The sequence below is a fragment of the Empidonax traillii genome, unplaced genomic scaffold (genome assembly GCF_003031625.1).
Source record: "Empidonax traillii isolate 1590-97213 ecotype Southwest subspecies unplaced genomic scaffold, ASM303162v1 scaffold234:size820800, whole genome shotgun sequence".
NCBI lineage: Eukaryota > Metazoa > Chordata > Aves > Passeriformes > Tyrannidae > Empidonax > Empidonax traillii.
Genome location: NW_020955427.1, coordinates 408,091 through 424,829, shown reverse-complemented (window position 1 = coordinate 424,829; position 16,739 = coordinate 408,091). Strand labels below are relative to the sequence as shown.

Here is a 16,739-nt window from a genome sequence, read left to right as displayed (position 1 = left end):
TCAACTTGTGCTATTACAGTAGGATTTGTTTGTTTTCAAGAAGCTACAGGAGTGACAGTCTTCATCTTGTCTTTATCTTGCTTCTGGAGCAAAATGTGGTAGATTTATTGATTCAGAACAGAATATTCTTCTTGAGGCTGTTTGGTTTCCTGCCATGCTCAGGGAAGGGAAATTCCAGATCTACCCATTTCCTGCTGCTGGGAAGAGTGACTTTGCAGAGTCCTCTCTTCCCTTGTACTGCGTGGTGACAGTTGGCCAACCTGGAACTGGAATTTGCATTCATCCCTGGTGTTTTTGTCTGTTCTGCTCAAGGGTACCTGCAAACAAAGATAGGGGAAGATGTTAAACTTAAATGTCCTGATTTTGTTTGGGAAGATTTTGAACAGAAGTGTAACTGTTCCTCTCAGTTGCTGTTGTACAAGAGCTTCGTTTGTAGCTGTTGGTTTGTCCAGGATCCAACATCACTTATCAAATAAAATTCTAATTACTGTCTTAAATAGAAGTAAATCAGGTGTTTAGGGATTTTTTTATCTCCCCTGTTTGATGGCATAATGGTATGATGGCAACTGCTATGATTCAATGCCATATACACAGCTCTTGCTGAGAGCTAGGCAGTGTTTTTAATATCTTAGTGTGCAGCCACATAATAATAAATTTCTCCTCCGATGTGTTGATGGGTGCAGTAACATCACAATTAAACAATCTTTTTTAGGTCCAGTTTGACAATATAACAGCGTGAAATGTATTGTTTCAACAGGTCAGATCCATATGTGTGAACGATTTTATTAAGTCCCTGAAATTAAGATTACTAGGACCCAGTATGTTGGGAAATTTTATTATACCCTTTCCTAAGCATCTTTTGCCAGTCCTTTCAAGAGACAGCACATTGGGCTTGGAGGGATCTTTGTTTTGTACCAGTATGATGTACTTACATACTTTAATGATTGATACAACTCGTTTCTATTTTTGTTTTTGTTACTGTTTATTCCTTTTATAGAACCACTGAAATTTGCAGAGTTTATGTAGTCAGAGTGAATGTGGAGTTGATTGCAGTCTTCTGCAATGCATCTCGTGAGTAGCTGAGATGCAGCATGGTACTGTGGAGAATCTGTAAAGATTTGTTTTAATAGTTTCAAGCCACAAAATAAATGTATATTTAAATTGTCATTTTTCAGAGCAAACTCTCACTTGGGACTACAGTGTATTTACCATTTGTCTGTTCTTGTGGTTGAAATGTCTGAAGTTTTGTATTTTGGAATTACTTGAGTCAAATTTTCCTGGAGTGGTTATTTTAATTAAAAAATTCTTAATATCATGGGCTTTTATACAAGATTTGGATTGATACTCTTTAAACACTTAATTATCATAATCATCCAAAAATAAACTGTACTTAAGACACATTGAAAATCTGTTTCTTTCTTGGAGAAAGCAAGGTAGTTTAGACAGAATATACTCCCAAGCATCTGATTATGAGAAATCTGTTAAGTTCATTATTTCTGCTCTTGGCATATACAAATGACTGATTTTTATCCCCAGTACAGGTTTGAAATCCTAATTGCTTTCATTATTTTTTAACACAAAACTATATTTACAAACAGAACTCCTTCATACAGCAGTAGAAGGCTGGTAAATCTATGTACACTGTTCTATACTGAGATAGCATTAAAAATTTAGGGGCTTTCTTTAAATATATCAAGTCCTATCAGTATCACAGGTAGTAGGTAGTATTTCTAAGGTTATATTTTTTTCTGTTCTTAAGAGAACTTGTCTTGCAGTATCTAGAAATGGTGCCATTGTGGGACAGAAATGTTATAAATTAAGGGGGGATGGAAACAGGTGAAAAATTTCTGCATTTGGGGAATTAAGGTTATATGGTCAGTTGCAACAAGGTTTTCTTCTGGAAAACAGTCTTTGCGTTGCCTTCCTCATCTAAAAAAAGCCCTTTTGGAACCTGAGACTTCTGATGCAGAAATGAATAAGGGGATGGCAGAAGGATACTTGTGTTGGCTAGTGCCTGTGCCTTGAAAAATAGCCAGCCTTTGTCTGGTGTCCACTTTAGGAAGCTGTCTGACTTAAGGAATCAAATTAACTGTAAACATCATTCCCCAAGTGTTTCTTTGGCCATCTGTTACCATCTTCAGTTGCTCAGATTTTGAAGTATGGACTAGAAAGGGCAGTACTTCTGAATTACCTGTCTATACCCTAAATCTTTAGTCCTCCTACTCAGGAATTGTATTCCCAGGTTGTTATGGAGCATATTAGATGTATCTTCAACATATTGCAAATACATTCAAAACCCTCTTTTGCTTGTCTTGGAGTATCAAACTTAATTCCTGTCACCAGTTCCAGGGGTCTTAACAAATTTCTGAAAATATTTCCAAATCATCCTCAGGTACAGAAAATAATTTGATCCTTTCAGAAAACACCACATTAAGCAAATTTGTATCATGCCTTTCATGCCTCTGTGAAGTACTTTAATTGATCCTCAAAGTGAGGGAATTGACTCAGAAGTACTGATTTTATCCATGCATCACTCTGTAAAGTTTTTTATGTGGTGTTTTTTTCTTTTTTTTTTTTTTTTTTTAAAGTTGATGAGCAGAGCGAGACAGAGGGTAGAGTGTTGTGAATTGCCTTTTATTTTTGTTTTTCTTGTTAGGCAAATTGATTAATGCTGAAGTGGATGTACTGAGAGAAAAAAAACCCCTAGCTTTTTCCTAATTTCTATGTTGAATAAAAATAATGAAGAAAAAGCAAATTCATTAACACTTTGAAATATTCCTTTAATAATAGTTCCCAAATGAATATATTATTGAACTGCTTTTAAAAAGTGATGTTACTGTAACAATGAAGTGGGCAGGAATAATCTGTGCATATACTTTTGAGATATCATGAAGCTTTTCAGAAGGATGGTGGGGGAAACTGGATTTTCATCATGTTGGTTTTTGTTTTTTTTTTTATAAAGACTGCAGAGTATGGAGAGAATACAGTAATTAATAGAGAGCCTTTGCAGAGGCACAGGAGGAGGTTAAAGGAGAAACACAGGATGCTAGGATGTAGAAGGTGCAGATAATATACTTTTTTTTTTTTTTTGATGAATGCTTCAGAACAACCTCATGAAGTCAGACCAAAAGTGGGTTTACCCACTGTTTTACTTCTTAGACAGTAAAACTGTCTGACTATTTCCAAGCAATACCAAACATGCAGGGAAAATGTAAGACCAGAGAGCAGAGGATCAGCATAGTCTTGATATATCTTACAGCTTCTTTTTACCTGTGACTAAATGCTTGTCAGGGAGAGGATGTTCTTTATATTCAGCAGTCTGTGGTTGTATTTCCTTCCATGAATGCAAGCAGTGGCTGTCTTAATTCCACAAAACTCTGTACCACCACACTGAATTGTCAGTGGCAAAGTGTATCGCAGATTAAGTACAAATTTGGATGAAGAATGCTTCCTTCTGAGTTTCTTGTTTGCATTTTTAAATTGCCTTTTTAGTGTCCTGGAATGATTCCTGGATCTTGATTCAGTGTTCCCATTTTAAAAGAATTACGTTGTGGTTTGGTTTGAGGTGGGTTTTTTTGGAAAATAGTGGTTTTGGGAAGAGAAGATGTGAGGAGTAGAGGATAATGAGAAAGTATAGAGGAGAGATGAAAGGATGCTGTGCTGATGAGCCAAGATTTGCAGCTAGTCAGAGTCACTGAACAAAAAAAACCCTAGAAGACAGGCAGCTAATTGAGAGAAAGTATTCTAAAATATGAATAGAGCAAGGGTAGGAATTGTCTCCTTTAAGTAGGGGAAATACATTTGCTTCTATTGAGATTCAAGAGAAGAGCCACAAGGAAGCCAGTTGAAGGAGAATATGCTAGAAGTAAGGCAGCCTCTAATGTGCAGAATGGAGTTCTGTGGTCTGAAAGACAGGAGAGACTGGAATGCTGCAGAAGGGGAGGAGAAAAAAAAACAAACAAAAGGTGCACATTTATGCCTTGAACATGGCTATGAAATTGGCAATGTTTCTTGGCAAATATTATTTTGTGTAAATGGGACACAAAAAACAAGACTAAGTAGAAAAAGCCAGAGGTGATGAACACTGATAATGCAGTGGAGAAAATACCATATGAGAATGACTAGTGATCTGTAGAGTGAAAAATGAAGGAAGTTTGTAGTAAAATTCAACATTATATGCTTTGGGCTTAGTAAACTTTTCTGTTCTGAAGAGACACAAGAGGTATCTTGAAGGTAGTGAGAACGACACAGAGTGGGTTTAACAGCGAGAAATTCAAGGTCATGTACTTTGAGGGTAAATAAACCTTTCTTCTTAATATGGAGGGATTGTCCTTTAGAGACTAAAGGAAGTTTTGGCTGTCTTAATAAATGGCTGAGCCACCACTACGATGTAGCTTTGAAAAAACCAATGGAGTCACTTGTTTAAATGTGTAAATCCCATAGATTTGCCTTGAGTGAAATGAAATCAAAGTCCTGGAGAGCCAACACAAAGTAATGAAATAATACTTATGTGACAGAAACATGGAAAAATAACTAATCTGGGACAAAGGTACCAAATGCAGACATTCATAGAAGAAATGGCTTGCAAAGCAGGCTGGGTCTCTGCCCTGTAGCATCCTGTACAGCCACCTATGTGAGTGTTACCAAAGTGAGGGGCACAGAGTGCTGTCTATGGAGCAGCACTTGAGGCTGGGTCTGGGATACTCCACTCTCTGAGTGGCTCTGATAATGTCAAATACATTTTGACTGCATTCGCAGTATAGTTTAAAAAAAGAGTTGAATTACTTTAAGCTGAGAAAAAGGTAAAATATCAAGCCGAAGCATGTGGTGATGAATGCTTTAATTACACACTGGAAGGCTATAGGTAATCTGGAGGGGTGTCCCTTCTGTTGTATTTTTTTCATGCATTAAAAGCCTTGTGCAAAACATAATTCAGTATCAAAACCTGATTTTTTTTTTTGTACAAGCATTCAGAAAGGTGTTAATTTATTTTTAATAATTTTTATGAAAACAGTTGCTGGCTTAAACATATATAGTTGCAGTATTCTATGGTTACCTTTCTGTATGAGCTTTTGGAGCGAGGCTGACATACTGAGCATACTCTGCCTATAATTTTGATTGAAATAATTTTGAGCAGGTTTTTTTACACACACATAATTTGTACTAGGGTCATTGAATTTAGCTCCAGGAGACTATTGCACAGTCATTTCAACTGAAATGTGTTTTGTAAATGGCATCTGGTTTTCAAAGTGCCTTGTTGCATAGCAGTGGTTTCAGCCTGTGCACGAATGTGACTCTTGGCAGTGGTAGGTTTCAAACAAGTGCAGTGAGCTGCACCTTTGCTCTGAGAGCCATGGGATGATGGTGCTGCAAAGCACCAGAGTGTGTACAAAATGTAATATGACTATGAAAAAATATAGTACCCTTCTCTGATGGTGCTGAATAAGGTAAAGTCTTAGTTTCTTGATACGTTTGAGGTTCAGAATCTGTGGATGAAAGTAAGCCAGACTGAAGATTTACAATTAATGTTGCATCTTGAGCAAGATAATTCAAGATTATAGACTGTGGAGGTGAAAAATACCTCGCAGATAATTTAGTATATCTCTGCCAGTTTGAAATTGTTTCTCCTAGTGTCGTTCATTAATATTTTCCCAGTCCAGTTTAAAATGTACCACTTGGTGAGATTTCAGTGACATCTCTGAGGAAACACCTTCCCCCTCCACCCCAATTAGTCAGTATTATTTTCTCAATTTAGTTTTATCCTATGGATTTGAGATGTGTCCCACACTTTGTCCAGACTCTTTCCTGTGATAGTCTGTCATTGCTCACTCAAACTAACCATGTGTTTCCCTGTATCTTGGGTTCTAATTCTGCTCATGTTTTGCACCTCACTGAATGTTTTCTTGCTTCTTGCAATGTCCTCGGGAAGAGCATGGCCTTTCTCAGCAGACAGACCCCACTTCTGGAATCCTTCTCACTTCCACGCAGCCATGTGCTCACAAAGCCGGTCTTTGTGTCTGCTTGGGGAATGATGCAAGGCCCATCTGTTAGTCCAGGCTGATAGGGGAAAAAGCTGCCTTTAAGGATGGCTTGTGAGTTGCTTGGTTTTTTCCAGAGGTTTCAACGTCAATGTGCACCTCCAGAAGTAACCTGAGCGATCGTTGCCTCCTGGCAGCACCTCTCGACTGTGCTTTTATGATTATTCTCACCTTGGATCCATGATCTCAGCAGCAGGTTTCTCACTCAAATGTATTTCAAACCAAGCTCTGCCATGACTTATTTTTAAACATAGCAGTGAAACCTGTTCCTTTGTATCTTTCAGATCAGTAATTTTTTTTTTCAGTTTTCCTGTTATTTCTGTAGAAAATTTCATTTACTTCCTAATTTTTGCTAACAATAAATCTTTTACAATTTAAGTAAATTTACAAGTAACTCTGTTGTATTTCTTCCGACTGTAATTTCTTTTGTTCAAAAGATTCTCAACAGATATTCTTTTTTATGCCACACAGTTTTTCTGGCTTGTTTCTAGTCTGCTCTTGCCAGATGTTTTTTCCCAAGCTTTTGTGATCATGAAATGGAGCCACTGTACCCATGGTATTAAAAAAAGGGAAAAAAAAAAAAGCTTTGAAAAGTGAAGGGGTATTTTTGGCTAAGACATGTAATTAGTTTGGCATGGCATTTATACTTTTCCCATCTGTGTTTCAAACTTTTGGTGTGTCTTAATTTAAGAACATATTGCCTCCAAAGTTCTGCAACACCTGAACTTTTGAAGTAGTAAGGTTTTTCAGTGCTTAAGTTATAGGTGAGCTTTAAAATTTTGCTGAAAATACCCTGGCTTAAACCCAGTTCATTCCACTCTATCCTGCTTTGCCAGGTGAATGCCCTAAGTAGGCACAGAGAGACTCTGTGATTGCAATTTTATGCAAAATAGCTCAGCTTCAGAAGCAGTTAGAATGCAAGTTAGATCTGGTGATGATTTAATACCATACACAGCTTTTTCTTCCTCCTTCCTCTGCCCCCCATCGAGGTAGCTGTCAGACATTCGGCAAAGACACGCTCAAACCTCTTGTCTCAAGAGGGATTTGAACCTTCTGTGTCCTAGAAGACTTCTCAGCTATTTGGTGAAGACAGTAATTTTTGATTTACTGGATGTAGACAGGTAGGTTCAGCACAAAATATTTGAGGGATTTAATACTCCCACATCTACCACAGTTGAATCTTCTAACAAATCAATTTATTGCACAAAATAGGTGTCTTGACCATTTCTGTGGCTGACTCAGCAGGAGGACAATCCTGCTATATTGTATAAAGCAGGAAAAAATTAAGAAGTCTTTGTTTAGGGATGATAGAACTCCCTTGCTGTTTTTGATTGCTCCTGAACCCATTGAAAGTGCTGTGTAGACAAACCTCCAGGCTGCTGCTCCCTCAGCAGGAAGGCTTTTGGAGTTGTCCTTTGGCAATCTCTGCCTTTCTCCATGTATGGGCTAGGCATCTGTAACTGTGTTTTGAATTGTACTCCAAAACATAGTGAGTTAGGTGTTTTACCTTCTAACATTTGGCTGTCTGTATAAAGCTGGTCCCTATTTACTCCTCTTAGATATAAAACTGTTTCTTGCCTGCATGAATTGAAAATGACAGTTCTCTCTACTGCTGTCTTTTTAAGTGGTCTCAGGGTCGAGACTTGCTGTTTCAGCACTTGCTTCCCTGTGATGACATTGTATTAAGCAAAGTATTGTGAAAGAAGTTAGTAAAAGGTTGCAGTTTGGTAAGTAAGTTTGTGTTACTCTGATGATCAATAGCCTCATTTGTCTTGTAATATTGTATATTGAGTCTTTTACATTCCGCATAAAACTGAGATGGGTCCAACTCCACACTGTCCGGACTTTTGCTGTAGTCACTGGGAGCTTTTAGGAGCCTGCTGCCATTCCTTTATTGGTGATCTCTGAAGGTGGAGTTAGCTACAAGTATGTATTGGAGAAGTGATTTGCCAGTATCGGTGCACTAGGGTGTAAATCAGCAGTTGTTTCACCGGATTACTTCATAATGCTTCTTCACTGACTGAATAAGGACTTTGTGGAACGAAGAATGTTCTCTCAACTCATGAGTATTTTAAGAAAATAAACATACGATAAGTTTGAGGTTTATACCAATTCAGTAATACATTCAAAGTGATTAATGAACTGGATTTTGAGCCATTTACCACATACTGAGTTCAATTTTCTTAAATGCTGTCAATGCTAAAATTCATAAATCATGTAATTTATATATCTAAATTAAGTAAATGGAATTTGTCTTTGTGACTGTGTGTAGGCCAGCATTTCTTAAACAAACTGCAAAGACTTTGCAGAATGATGGCATCAAAGCTATTGTTGCCTTATGTCTCACAAAAAAAAGTTAAGCACAGGCTGTTACAAGAATTACCTCTTTCTTGGTGACCGTATTTTTTTCTATTCTCAGATAGGTGTCAGTTTCTTATGTCCACTTCAAGAGAAACTTCAGTAATTATTCCTACCTCCTGCAAGCACTGTCATAAATTTGAAGACCATGTATATTTTCAGCAAAAGAATGGAGTTACTACTGAGTTAGGATTATTTTTTTTAATTATTATTGATACTGGTGAGAACTTGCTGATGCCTTTTATAGCGATGTGCTTCCTTGAAGGTTTGAACTGACACTTTCTTTCCTCCTATATTTATTCTTGAGAAATTCCTTACTGTGCTATTATCGTTACACAGAAGTGGGTCATGGTTGGCTGGTTTTTTGAAAATGAGGCTTGTGGTCAGATACCAGTTTGTCACAGTCTGTAACCTTGTTGCCCTGAATTGTCAGTGCCATCTATTGCAAAGGCCAGGAAAAAATTTTCTTTTCTGAGTTTACCTCTTTCTTTCCCCTGGGAGCAGGTAGGGAGACAATGGAATCACCACAGTGTTTCTTCCTAACTGAGTCAGAGTGGGCTGGCTGCACTCAGTGGAGACATCCCACGACCGCACTTCAGTGATGCTGCAGTCATCATTTGGAGGAACAAAGATAGGGAAAAATTATGCTGGTACATTGCTATTTTGGTAAAATAATCAGTGGCTCTGTCAAGAGACTCTATGTGTGTTACACATAGGCAAATTTGTAGGCACATTTCTCCCAGCTCAGGCCTTACTCTTTTTAAGCACACAATCTTCAGCCTTTCCTTTCCAACCTTAAAATTCTTCTTTGTCTGGAGTAGAGTGATACATCCATCTGTTCAAAATGTGCTATGAGCTGGCACAGGAATATCCAGCTTTGATTGTGAAAGTTCAAGAGGAGGTCTTTGGGTATAAAGAAAAGAAAATTCAAGTTTCTCCTGGTTGTCAGGCAGAGACTTGAAAAATGTTCAGCTCGTGCCTATAATTCCAGTTCTTCTGATCAGAATTCTTCTTGATACAAAGGATAAAGGGTTTAGACTGTGTCTTTCACTTCTTGTGCTGTAAATGTAATGGAAAAATTCATGTACATTCCTGAGTTTGCAAGCTGCAGAACTATGAGAAGATCAGTGAGCAATTAAGAATGACTTTCCAGAGAAATACAGGAATTATGGCAAATGTTAAAAAATATCCCAACCAACCAAAGCAAAGCAAAAAAAAACCCAAACCCAAAACAACAAAAAAAACCCAAACAAAACCAAGTTGACCACTGCTATTCACGTTAACAGAAATGACTAATGTTCCTAGTTTCTCTTGTTCCTAGATCACCTCTCTTGTGACTCTCCAGCTGTTATCCATGGTTGGCCAGAACGACCAGCTGGAAGGACCACGATACAAATGTACTGTATCTCTGGACTTCATCAGAGCTGTTGCCCGGTGAGCCTATTACAGTTCATTTACTGCTGTGTGTGCTGACTTGAATAGAGACCAAGTATTTGCTCAGTCTATAGCTCTTTGCAGACCAGAATAGAAATCTATGGATGTTTTCTAAGAATTAATGACTGAGTTGTCTTATTTACGAGAAGTTGAGGTAAGTATAGTCCAATCCTGTTTTGAAAAAGATCTATGTTACAGTGGCAGTATGTGTTACAGTAACATACTGTCTTTGTGCTTAATAAAGGTCAGGGACTTCATATGAAAATACTGCTCTAAAATGTCAGTCCATTTTATTACCAAAAGGCACATTATGGTATTTGAATCTGAAATTATATTTCATTCTTAACAATGTCTGTCGCACATATGATATAAAAACTACATAGATTATAAGAATTCTTCCACATAGTCTGTCTTGTGTGATCTGTAGTTGATACAAGCCAGTACATAAATGAATATAGGTACGTCAGTGGCTTTGTTAATTCAGAACCTTCAGTCTTGAAGTCTGAGAACAGTTCCAGGTCCATCAGGAGAGATGCTGATAATATGCAGACAGAAATAGATGCAATACGAAGACAACGATCAGGCCTATGTCTCATATTTATCAAATGCCACCAGCACTACCTCACACCTGTTGCTTCAGCCAGCTTGTTAGAAAGTCTTGGATAAACAGTCTAGCCAGAACAGCGCCCAGAAAGGAGAAACATTCTCCAGGCCAACTCTTTTCTGTAATGTGGGATTTCAGAGGAACCTGTGGTGTAGACTGTATGCTGTAACCTCAGTGCACATGTTGCTCTCCTGAGCTATTAAATGTCCAGTAGCCTTGTCAGTAAATGCAACAGATACTGATTTCAATTTTCAGTTGTACAAGCCATAGAACAAAACTGTGTCTGGGTCAGGTCTGGCTGGACCACACTGGCAGGACCTCCACTTCTTTGCTATGTCAGTTTGCTATTCCCAGCAATAAAGTCTCTCGTGAATGGTGCCCTGAAAAAGCTCCCCCTGGTACCAGGTACAGCAGACCGTCTGCTCAACAACATCATTGTGTGTACAGTTATACATTGTATGTATCTGTGAGTAAAGATACTTGAAATGATAGCCCTCTCCTTGCAACTTTAACATCCTTAGAAGTTTCACTGACTCCATAAAGTTGCTGGAAGATAGAGATGGCCAGAATATAGGACCAAAACTTGTGCTATGCCCCTCATGCTTATGGGAGAAAGTATTTGTCAGAGACACTATCACTCAGTGCATGGTATAGTGCTTCGGCTTGCTTTCCTTTAGATCAGCTGTGTGTGTGTGTGTGTGTATGTGAGTATATATATGTATATACCCGTATATATGTCCAAAGTGACTTTTCCTACATGTTATGAGGGAGAAAGCAGTTCTGTTTTCCTCCCCCTCCAAGTAGTTTGCAGGTGTTTCTGTACTGCATAGATAGGGCTGTTTAAATGACCTGATGGATTTTGAAGTTGGCCTATTTTGCATTTCTCCTATTTCCTCCCTTTTTTTATCTCGCTTTATTCCTTTCTTACACATTTCATTAAAATACCTTTTTCAGCCCTCAGTATTTGTTAAATCTTTAAGGAGGATGGTATGTAGAAAGACAGGGTTTCATGAACTCAGATATATGGGCTCCCCTCTTCTCTCAATGGAGCGAAGGCACGATCTTCTGTGCTTTAAGAAATTTCATTTTCTATCTGTGCTATTGTCTTGCAGCTGCAGATTAGACTGTAGATTTTAACCACCCATGGGAGAGGTTATATTTGTTGCAGAGAAGAACTACTTCGCAATTTCTACCAAAATACACATCAAGTAAGCAGCCCATCTTCTGATTCTTCTTTCTCTGTTACTATAGTAGTACTAAAATAAGTTTGTCAGTCAGTAAAATCTTCAGATACCTCAGCCTTGTTACCATCTCAGCCTTCTTACCATCTCAGCTACTCCTGCGTATTTTCCAGTGGAAGGCTGGAGAGTGCAAAGAGTGGGACAGAAAAGGATGCTCTTTCCCTCCCCACCTCCATTCAAGCTGTTCAGATTGTCATTTCATTTTCTGTATTTTATAAGAAAAAGTGAAGTTTGCATTAAAAAAAAGCCACCTGTTTTTGGAAAAAAAGTAAAAAACTTGTCTTTTGCTGGTGGCTTTTAGTGTGATAACTGCTGACAGGGTACAGTCTTTTTTCTTCAGTACCACAGAACGTCATGTCTGGCTCTACTCTGTTGCATATACTCTGCCTTTGTGGACATATTTCCATGGTTTCTACCACATAGTAGTTAAACTTTCAGCTGAAGATAAAGTTAGACATCTCTTTGTTAGAAATCTTTCTGTTTTAAGAATTTTAAACCTAAGTTCCTGGATTTTCACTAGCTGATGTAGGGCTCTCCTAATGTTTGTTGAGTGCAGTGGATCTTTTCAGAGAGTCTGTAATAAACCCAGTTGTTATGACAGGACAGTTTCATTTAGTTGATAAGGTCAGTGTTTGTTATGATTTGTATGATTTTGTTTCTGTGGAAAGCCTTGTAACTAAAGCACATTTTTGAGTGACACAATGACACATGGGTCTAACAGTGGTAGTTTATTTCTTTAAATTTGTCACTGGATTATTAAATAGACTGTAACACAGTATTTCCTGTTATGTGTCTTGGGGATTTCTAAACTTTTTCTCTGTCCAATATGATGTTTTATAGAAACTTTTTGAAAAGTGGGTTACAGGCTGATGCATGAACAGAGAATATTAAATTATTGAAGTCGAACAAATAAGACATTCAGCTAGTTAATCTCACTTTGCATTGTTAGCTGTTATTTTTGCATCATTGAATACTTTTATAAAAAAAAACCTTTTAATTTTATACTTGTCATTATATGCAGTAATTTGCATTATTTATTCAAACAGTAAACCCCAAAGTCTGAGTGTTAGATTGTATAGAAGAATGAGTTTAGAGACAAAAAAATAATTATATGTTTTATTCTACTGCTGTTTCATTTTGCCTGCCATTAAAGTACAAAAGTGTACATTAAAATCTTCTATCTCATTGAGTGACATTCTTGGATTTTTCAAATTTAGCTATGAACATGGGTCAACTACTGTCAAGACTGAAAGAACGCAGACTGCAAATGAGCACAGATGAAGGAGTTACATAGTAAATGCTAAAACAGGTGGTTTGAGAGATGAACAAAACATTCAGTAGCATAAAAGGTTGCTGCTTTGCATCACCAACTAGAGTATCAAGTTTACTATATGAAAATATAATCTTACTAAGTTTGATATATTTTTACTGCTAATGATTGAAATAAGAATCTTCCATTTTTTACTAGGAAGTTGCTTTATTTCCTTTTCAGAGTATTACAAAGTTTAAGTAATCAGAAGAGAGTTACTGTAAATGATGATAGAAGTAAAAAATCCATTAATCCTTGCTTGCATTTCTTTTGGGAATATTGCTTGGTTTTGATTGTGCAGAATGTCCCGTGTGTGCCATCTCCAAACAGGTTAAAGATCACTGTTAAGATGACTGCTCTAATATACTGTGTTTTTGTTTATAGGACCGTGAACTTCGACATAATAAAGTACTTGTACGATTTCTTGTGAAAACAAGCTTCACAGCCATATGGACACTGTGACAATGACTAAGGCAAGCTGTGTTCATCTCTCTACTTAGCTGGCCAGAAAGAAGAGTATTTTGGCTCTTTTGGATTTGTCCAAACAGGTGCTGGCCCAGCATGGAACCTGATGGAAATACTCTGATTGGTCTGGGTGGATCTGAGCAGAGGACTATTTACCAGGGACCCTGGAGTATTTGGAAGCAATGTGTTAATTATAAACAGCAGGGTTTGAGCACAATCTGTTCAACTCTTAATGATGTTATCTTAACACTGAAATTGCCTGAAACCCATTTACTTAGGACTGCATTTTGCTCTATGAACTCTCCCCAGTGCTTTGAACATGGCAGCAGCCGTTGTTTGTATGCCCAGTCTTTTCACTTCCTCTCCGCAGGAATCTTTGCAATTGCCTGCCAAAGCAGCTTTTCCTGAGGCCACCATTTTAGGAGAGTGGAGTAGCAAAGTATAATAAACATAAGAACATATTTAAAAATCAAGCTGGTACAAATTCTTCTTTCTCTTCAGTAGTGTGTCGGCAGACTGTTACACTGTTACATGGAGATCACGATGATAGGAAACTCCCAATTAGACACCATACTGTCTTTTTTCAGACCATTCATAAATGTTGACTATGAATCTATTTTTAAAAAGCTCTATTTAAAAAAAAAATCCTTGATTCTTAAAGTTCTATCCCTATGTCAAACTTGAAATGTTTTATTTTTACTTCAGCATTTTATAGTCCTTTTATGCTCATCCAGTTATATAAAGTGCTAATTATAGTGCCGTTTGGAATGAACATACTTTGATACACAATGTGTAATGGCTTTTATAACAATCTCTGCCCTATAAAGGAGGGTGGCACAGCTGCCTTTTCATCAGAAAGGGAGAAATTCAACAGGTGACAGTATTTCTTCAGCAGTTCCCCAAAAGAGGTGGAACAGTAAATAATCAATGTGGTATTATAACATAAAACTTCAGCTTTGGAAATACATGATGGAATATACTACAATTACAGGTTACAAGTAAAATATTCCCAACTTATAGAGCATTAAAATCCCCTAGTCCAGTTGGGGATTATGATATTCATCAATCTGAAGACTTCTGTCACCCCCTTGAAAACTCCAGGTCCCACAGCCTGTTACTCAGATGTTTTACTCTTGAATGCTCACTTTTCAGTGTTTTACAGTAGAAGACCGTGCCAGGTCCTATGTTCAATATTATGTTTTTTTCCAAGGAAAAGTCATCAGTCTCTCTGCCCCTTTGCTCTGATATTGGCGATGGTCAAATACCCTGATCATATGTAGCCTTTTCTCTTTTTTGTTTATTTTTCTTTGGGTTTTCTGGGGGGAATTTTGGGGAGGGTGGGGGAGGGTTGGTTAGTTTTTTGTTTATGGGATTTTGTTGTTTGTTTGGGGGTTTTTTTGTGTGTGTTTGATGTTGTTTTTTTTCTCCATTGTGGATGTGTAGCCATACTTCTGGATTCAGACCCAAATGAATGAGTTCCAGGTGAATCTAAGTGACAAAAGCATCCTTCGGGCCAAGCTCTGGCTTCCTCCTCAGGAGAGTGTGAAAGGGCAGCAATGAGTCATCTCCGTGATCTGTTTTCCTTCCTACCGCTGAGCGGAATCAAACCCTGCACCTGTCCATGAGGTGGCAACATTTGTCACACTTACTGAAGTGCTGAGATACAAACACATAACCTGTTTCAAAAATGTTTACTATCTGCTTTTGTTTTTACCTATTAAAATGTCCATAAGATCAACTTTGGGCTAAAGTTTACAGTGTTTTTTTCTCTTGGAGGTGGTATTGGACTGGGCTCAGCTCTTGTGAATCTTCTGTATGACTACCTAGGGCTGCAAGTTGGAGAGGAAAGAAGTTTTGAAGTGTTCATATGTAAACCAGTCCATGAAAAACAACAGCAATAGATCATAGGGTTTTGTAATTTCTGATCTGGATTAGAATTTGATATATGAAAAATTGATATATGAAATATGAATTTGTTAAGTGCTACAAATCTTGAGTAACTAAAACTTTTTTTTTCAGTAAACCACAGTCACTCCCACAAAGGAGACCAGACGTCAGAACTCCTTAGCTACAAGTTTGAAGCACAAATAAAAGACATGAAATGAAGGTCTTAGAAAATAAGCAGTGAGAAAAATTGGTTCTGCTGCTGTTTTTTCAATCTAATGTCTCCTATCCTAGCCTGATGAGTATTGGTGATTATTTCCAGTGTAAATCCAGAGGATGAGGATACTAATTTTTGTGGAGTGTAGTTAATTTGACTGAAATGAGTTTAACTAGAGGAGGAGTACTAACTGAGACAGAACCACTCTCCTTACATTGAAGGCACTTTTGTGACCTTTGTGAAAGACTCATATGAGTGATATAAAATTAAAGCTGAATCAGCAGAGTATGAGAATGAGCAAGGTGACTGAAGTGCAGATGATTGATGTAGGCTATAACTATGCTGATGATGAATAGTAGGATTTATTCTGACAAACTAGAAATATTTCTATATAGCCATGTCAATGAGTTTATAAATTACTGCTGAGTTTCTTAATAGATACCCTAGCAATACCCTGTTCTGAGATCCCACTTTCATGGATGAGGTGTGGCCTACTTTAGCCTTTCCTGGGCCAGGATTTCATCCCTCCAACAGGTGGTTTTAAGAACTGTGCAAATGATGCAGAGCAAGACAGTTGTTGAGCTAGCCAGAAATCCTTCAATACTTTGGTGCTGCAGTACGTATTTGGAAATACCTGAGAATATTTTTATGATTTGTGAGTCACAAAGCATCATAATATTGTAAAAATTACAGACTTATATTACTTAGTGCCTGTCTCCAAGGGCTGATCCAAACATCAGGAGGAGCAGGGTCTTGTTCTTATAAGGAGAAAGTAGCAGAGAAAGAAGTGCAGCTATCATCAGTTGCAAAGAAATTAGAGCCCTTGAATAGCTCTGACTTCATCAACAGCTGCATTTTCATCCACATAACATGGAGATTTTATATTTAAAAAGTCTTGCAAGGCTGCATCCACATGTAATACAGCAGGAGATTTACTCTTTTTGACAGTGATTTGTCTTACTCTGGTTCTCCCTGAGCCTGCTGCTTCTACCATAACAATCCCTGTAACTATTGTGTCTGTTTTGGGGTGATTTAAAGAAATAAATTGGTTATTTGAGTACCGTCTGAGTTCTGATGCTTTTATAGACCATGTGAGAATACATTCGCTTTTACCGTTGGTTAAATTTTTTCCAGTGCTTTTGCCAAGACCATTCAGGTGCTGTGTTCCTCTCATAACTGAAACAGCCAG

The 16,739-nt window shown here is 37.7% G+C and overlaps 1 protein-coding gene across 1 annotated transcript in view; it reads left to right on the top strand.

The window, feature by feature from the left end:
• The window catches only part of ORC5 (origin recognition complex subunit 5), a 68,181-nt gene extending 54,259 nt beyond the window's left edge, over nt 1–13,922 (top strand). Inside the window, exons 15-16 of the mRNA XM_027888183.1 lie at nt 9,718–9,830; nt 13,369–13,922. Of these exons, the coding sequence (XP_027743984.1) occupies nt 9,718–9,830; nt 13,369–13,414 (159 nt within the window). The 3' untranslated portion in view covers nt 13,415–13,922. The remainder of the gene's footprint in view (nt 1–9,717; nt 9,831–13,368) is intronic.
• The last annotated feature ends 2,817 nt before the right edge of the window (nt 13,923–16,739 follow it).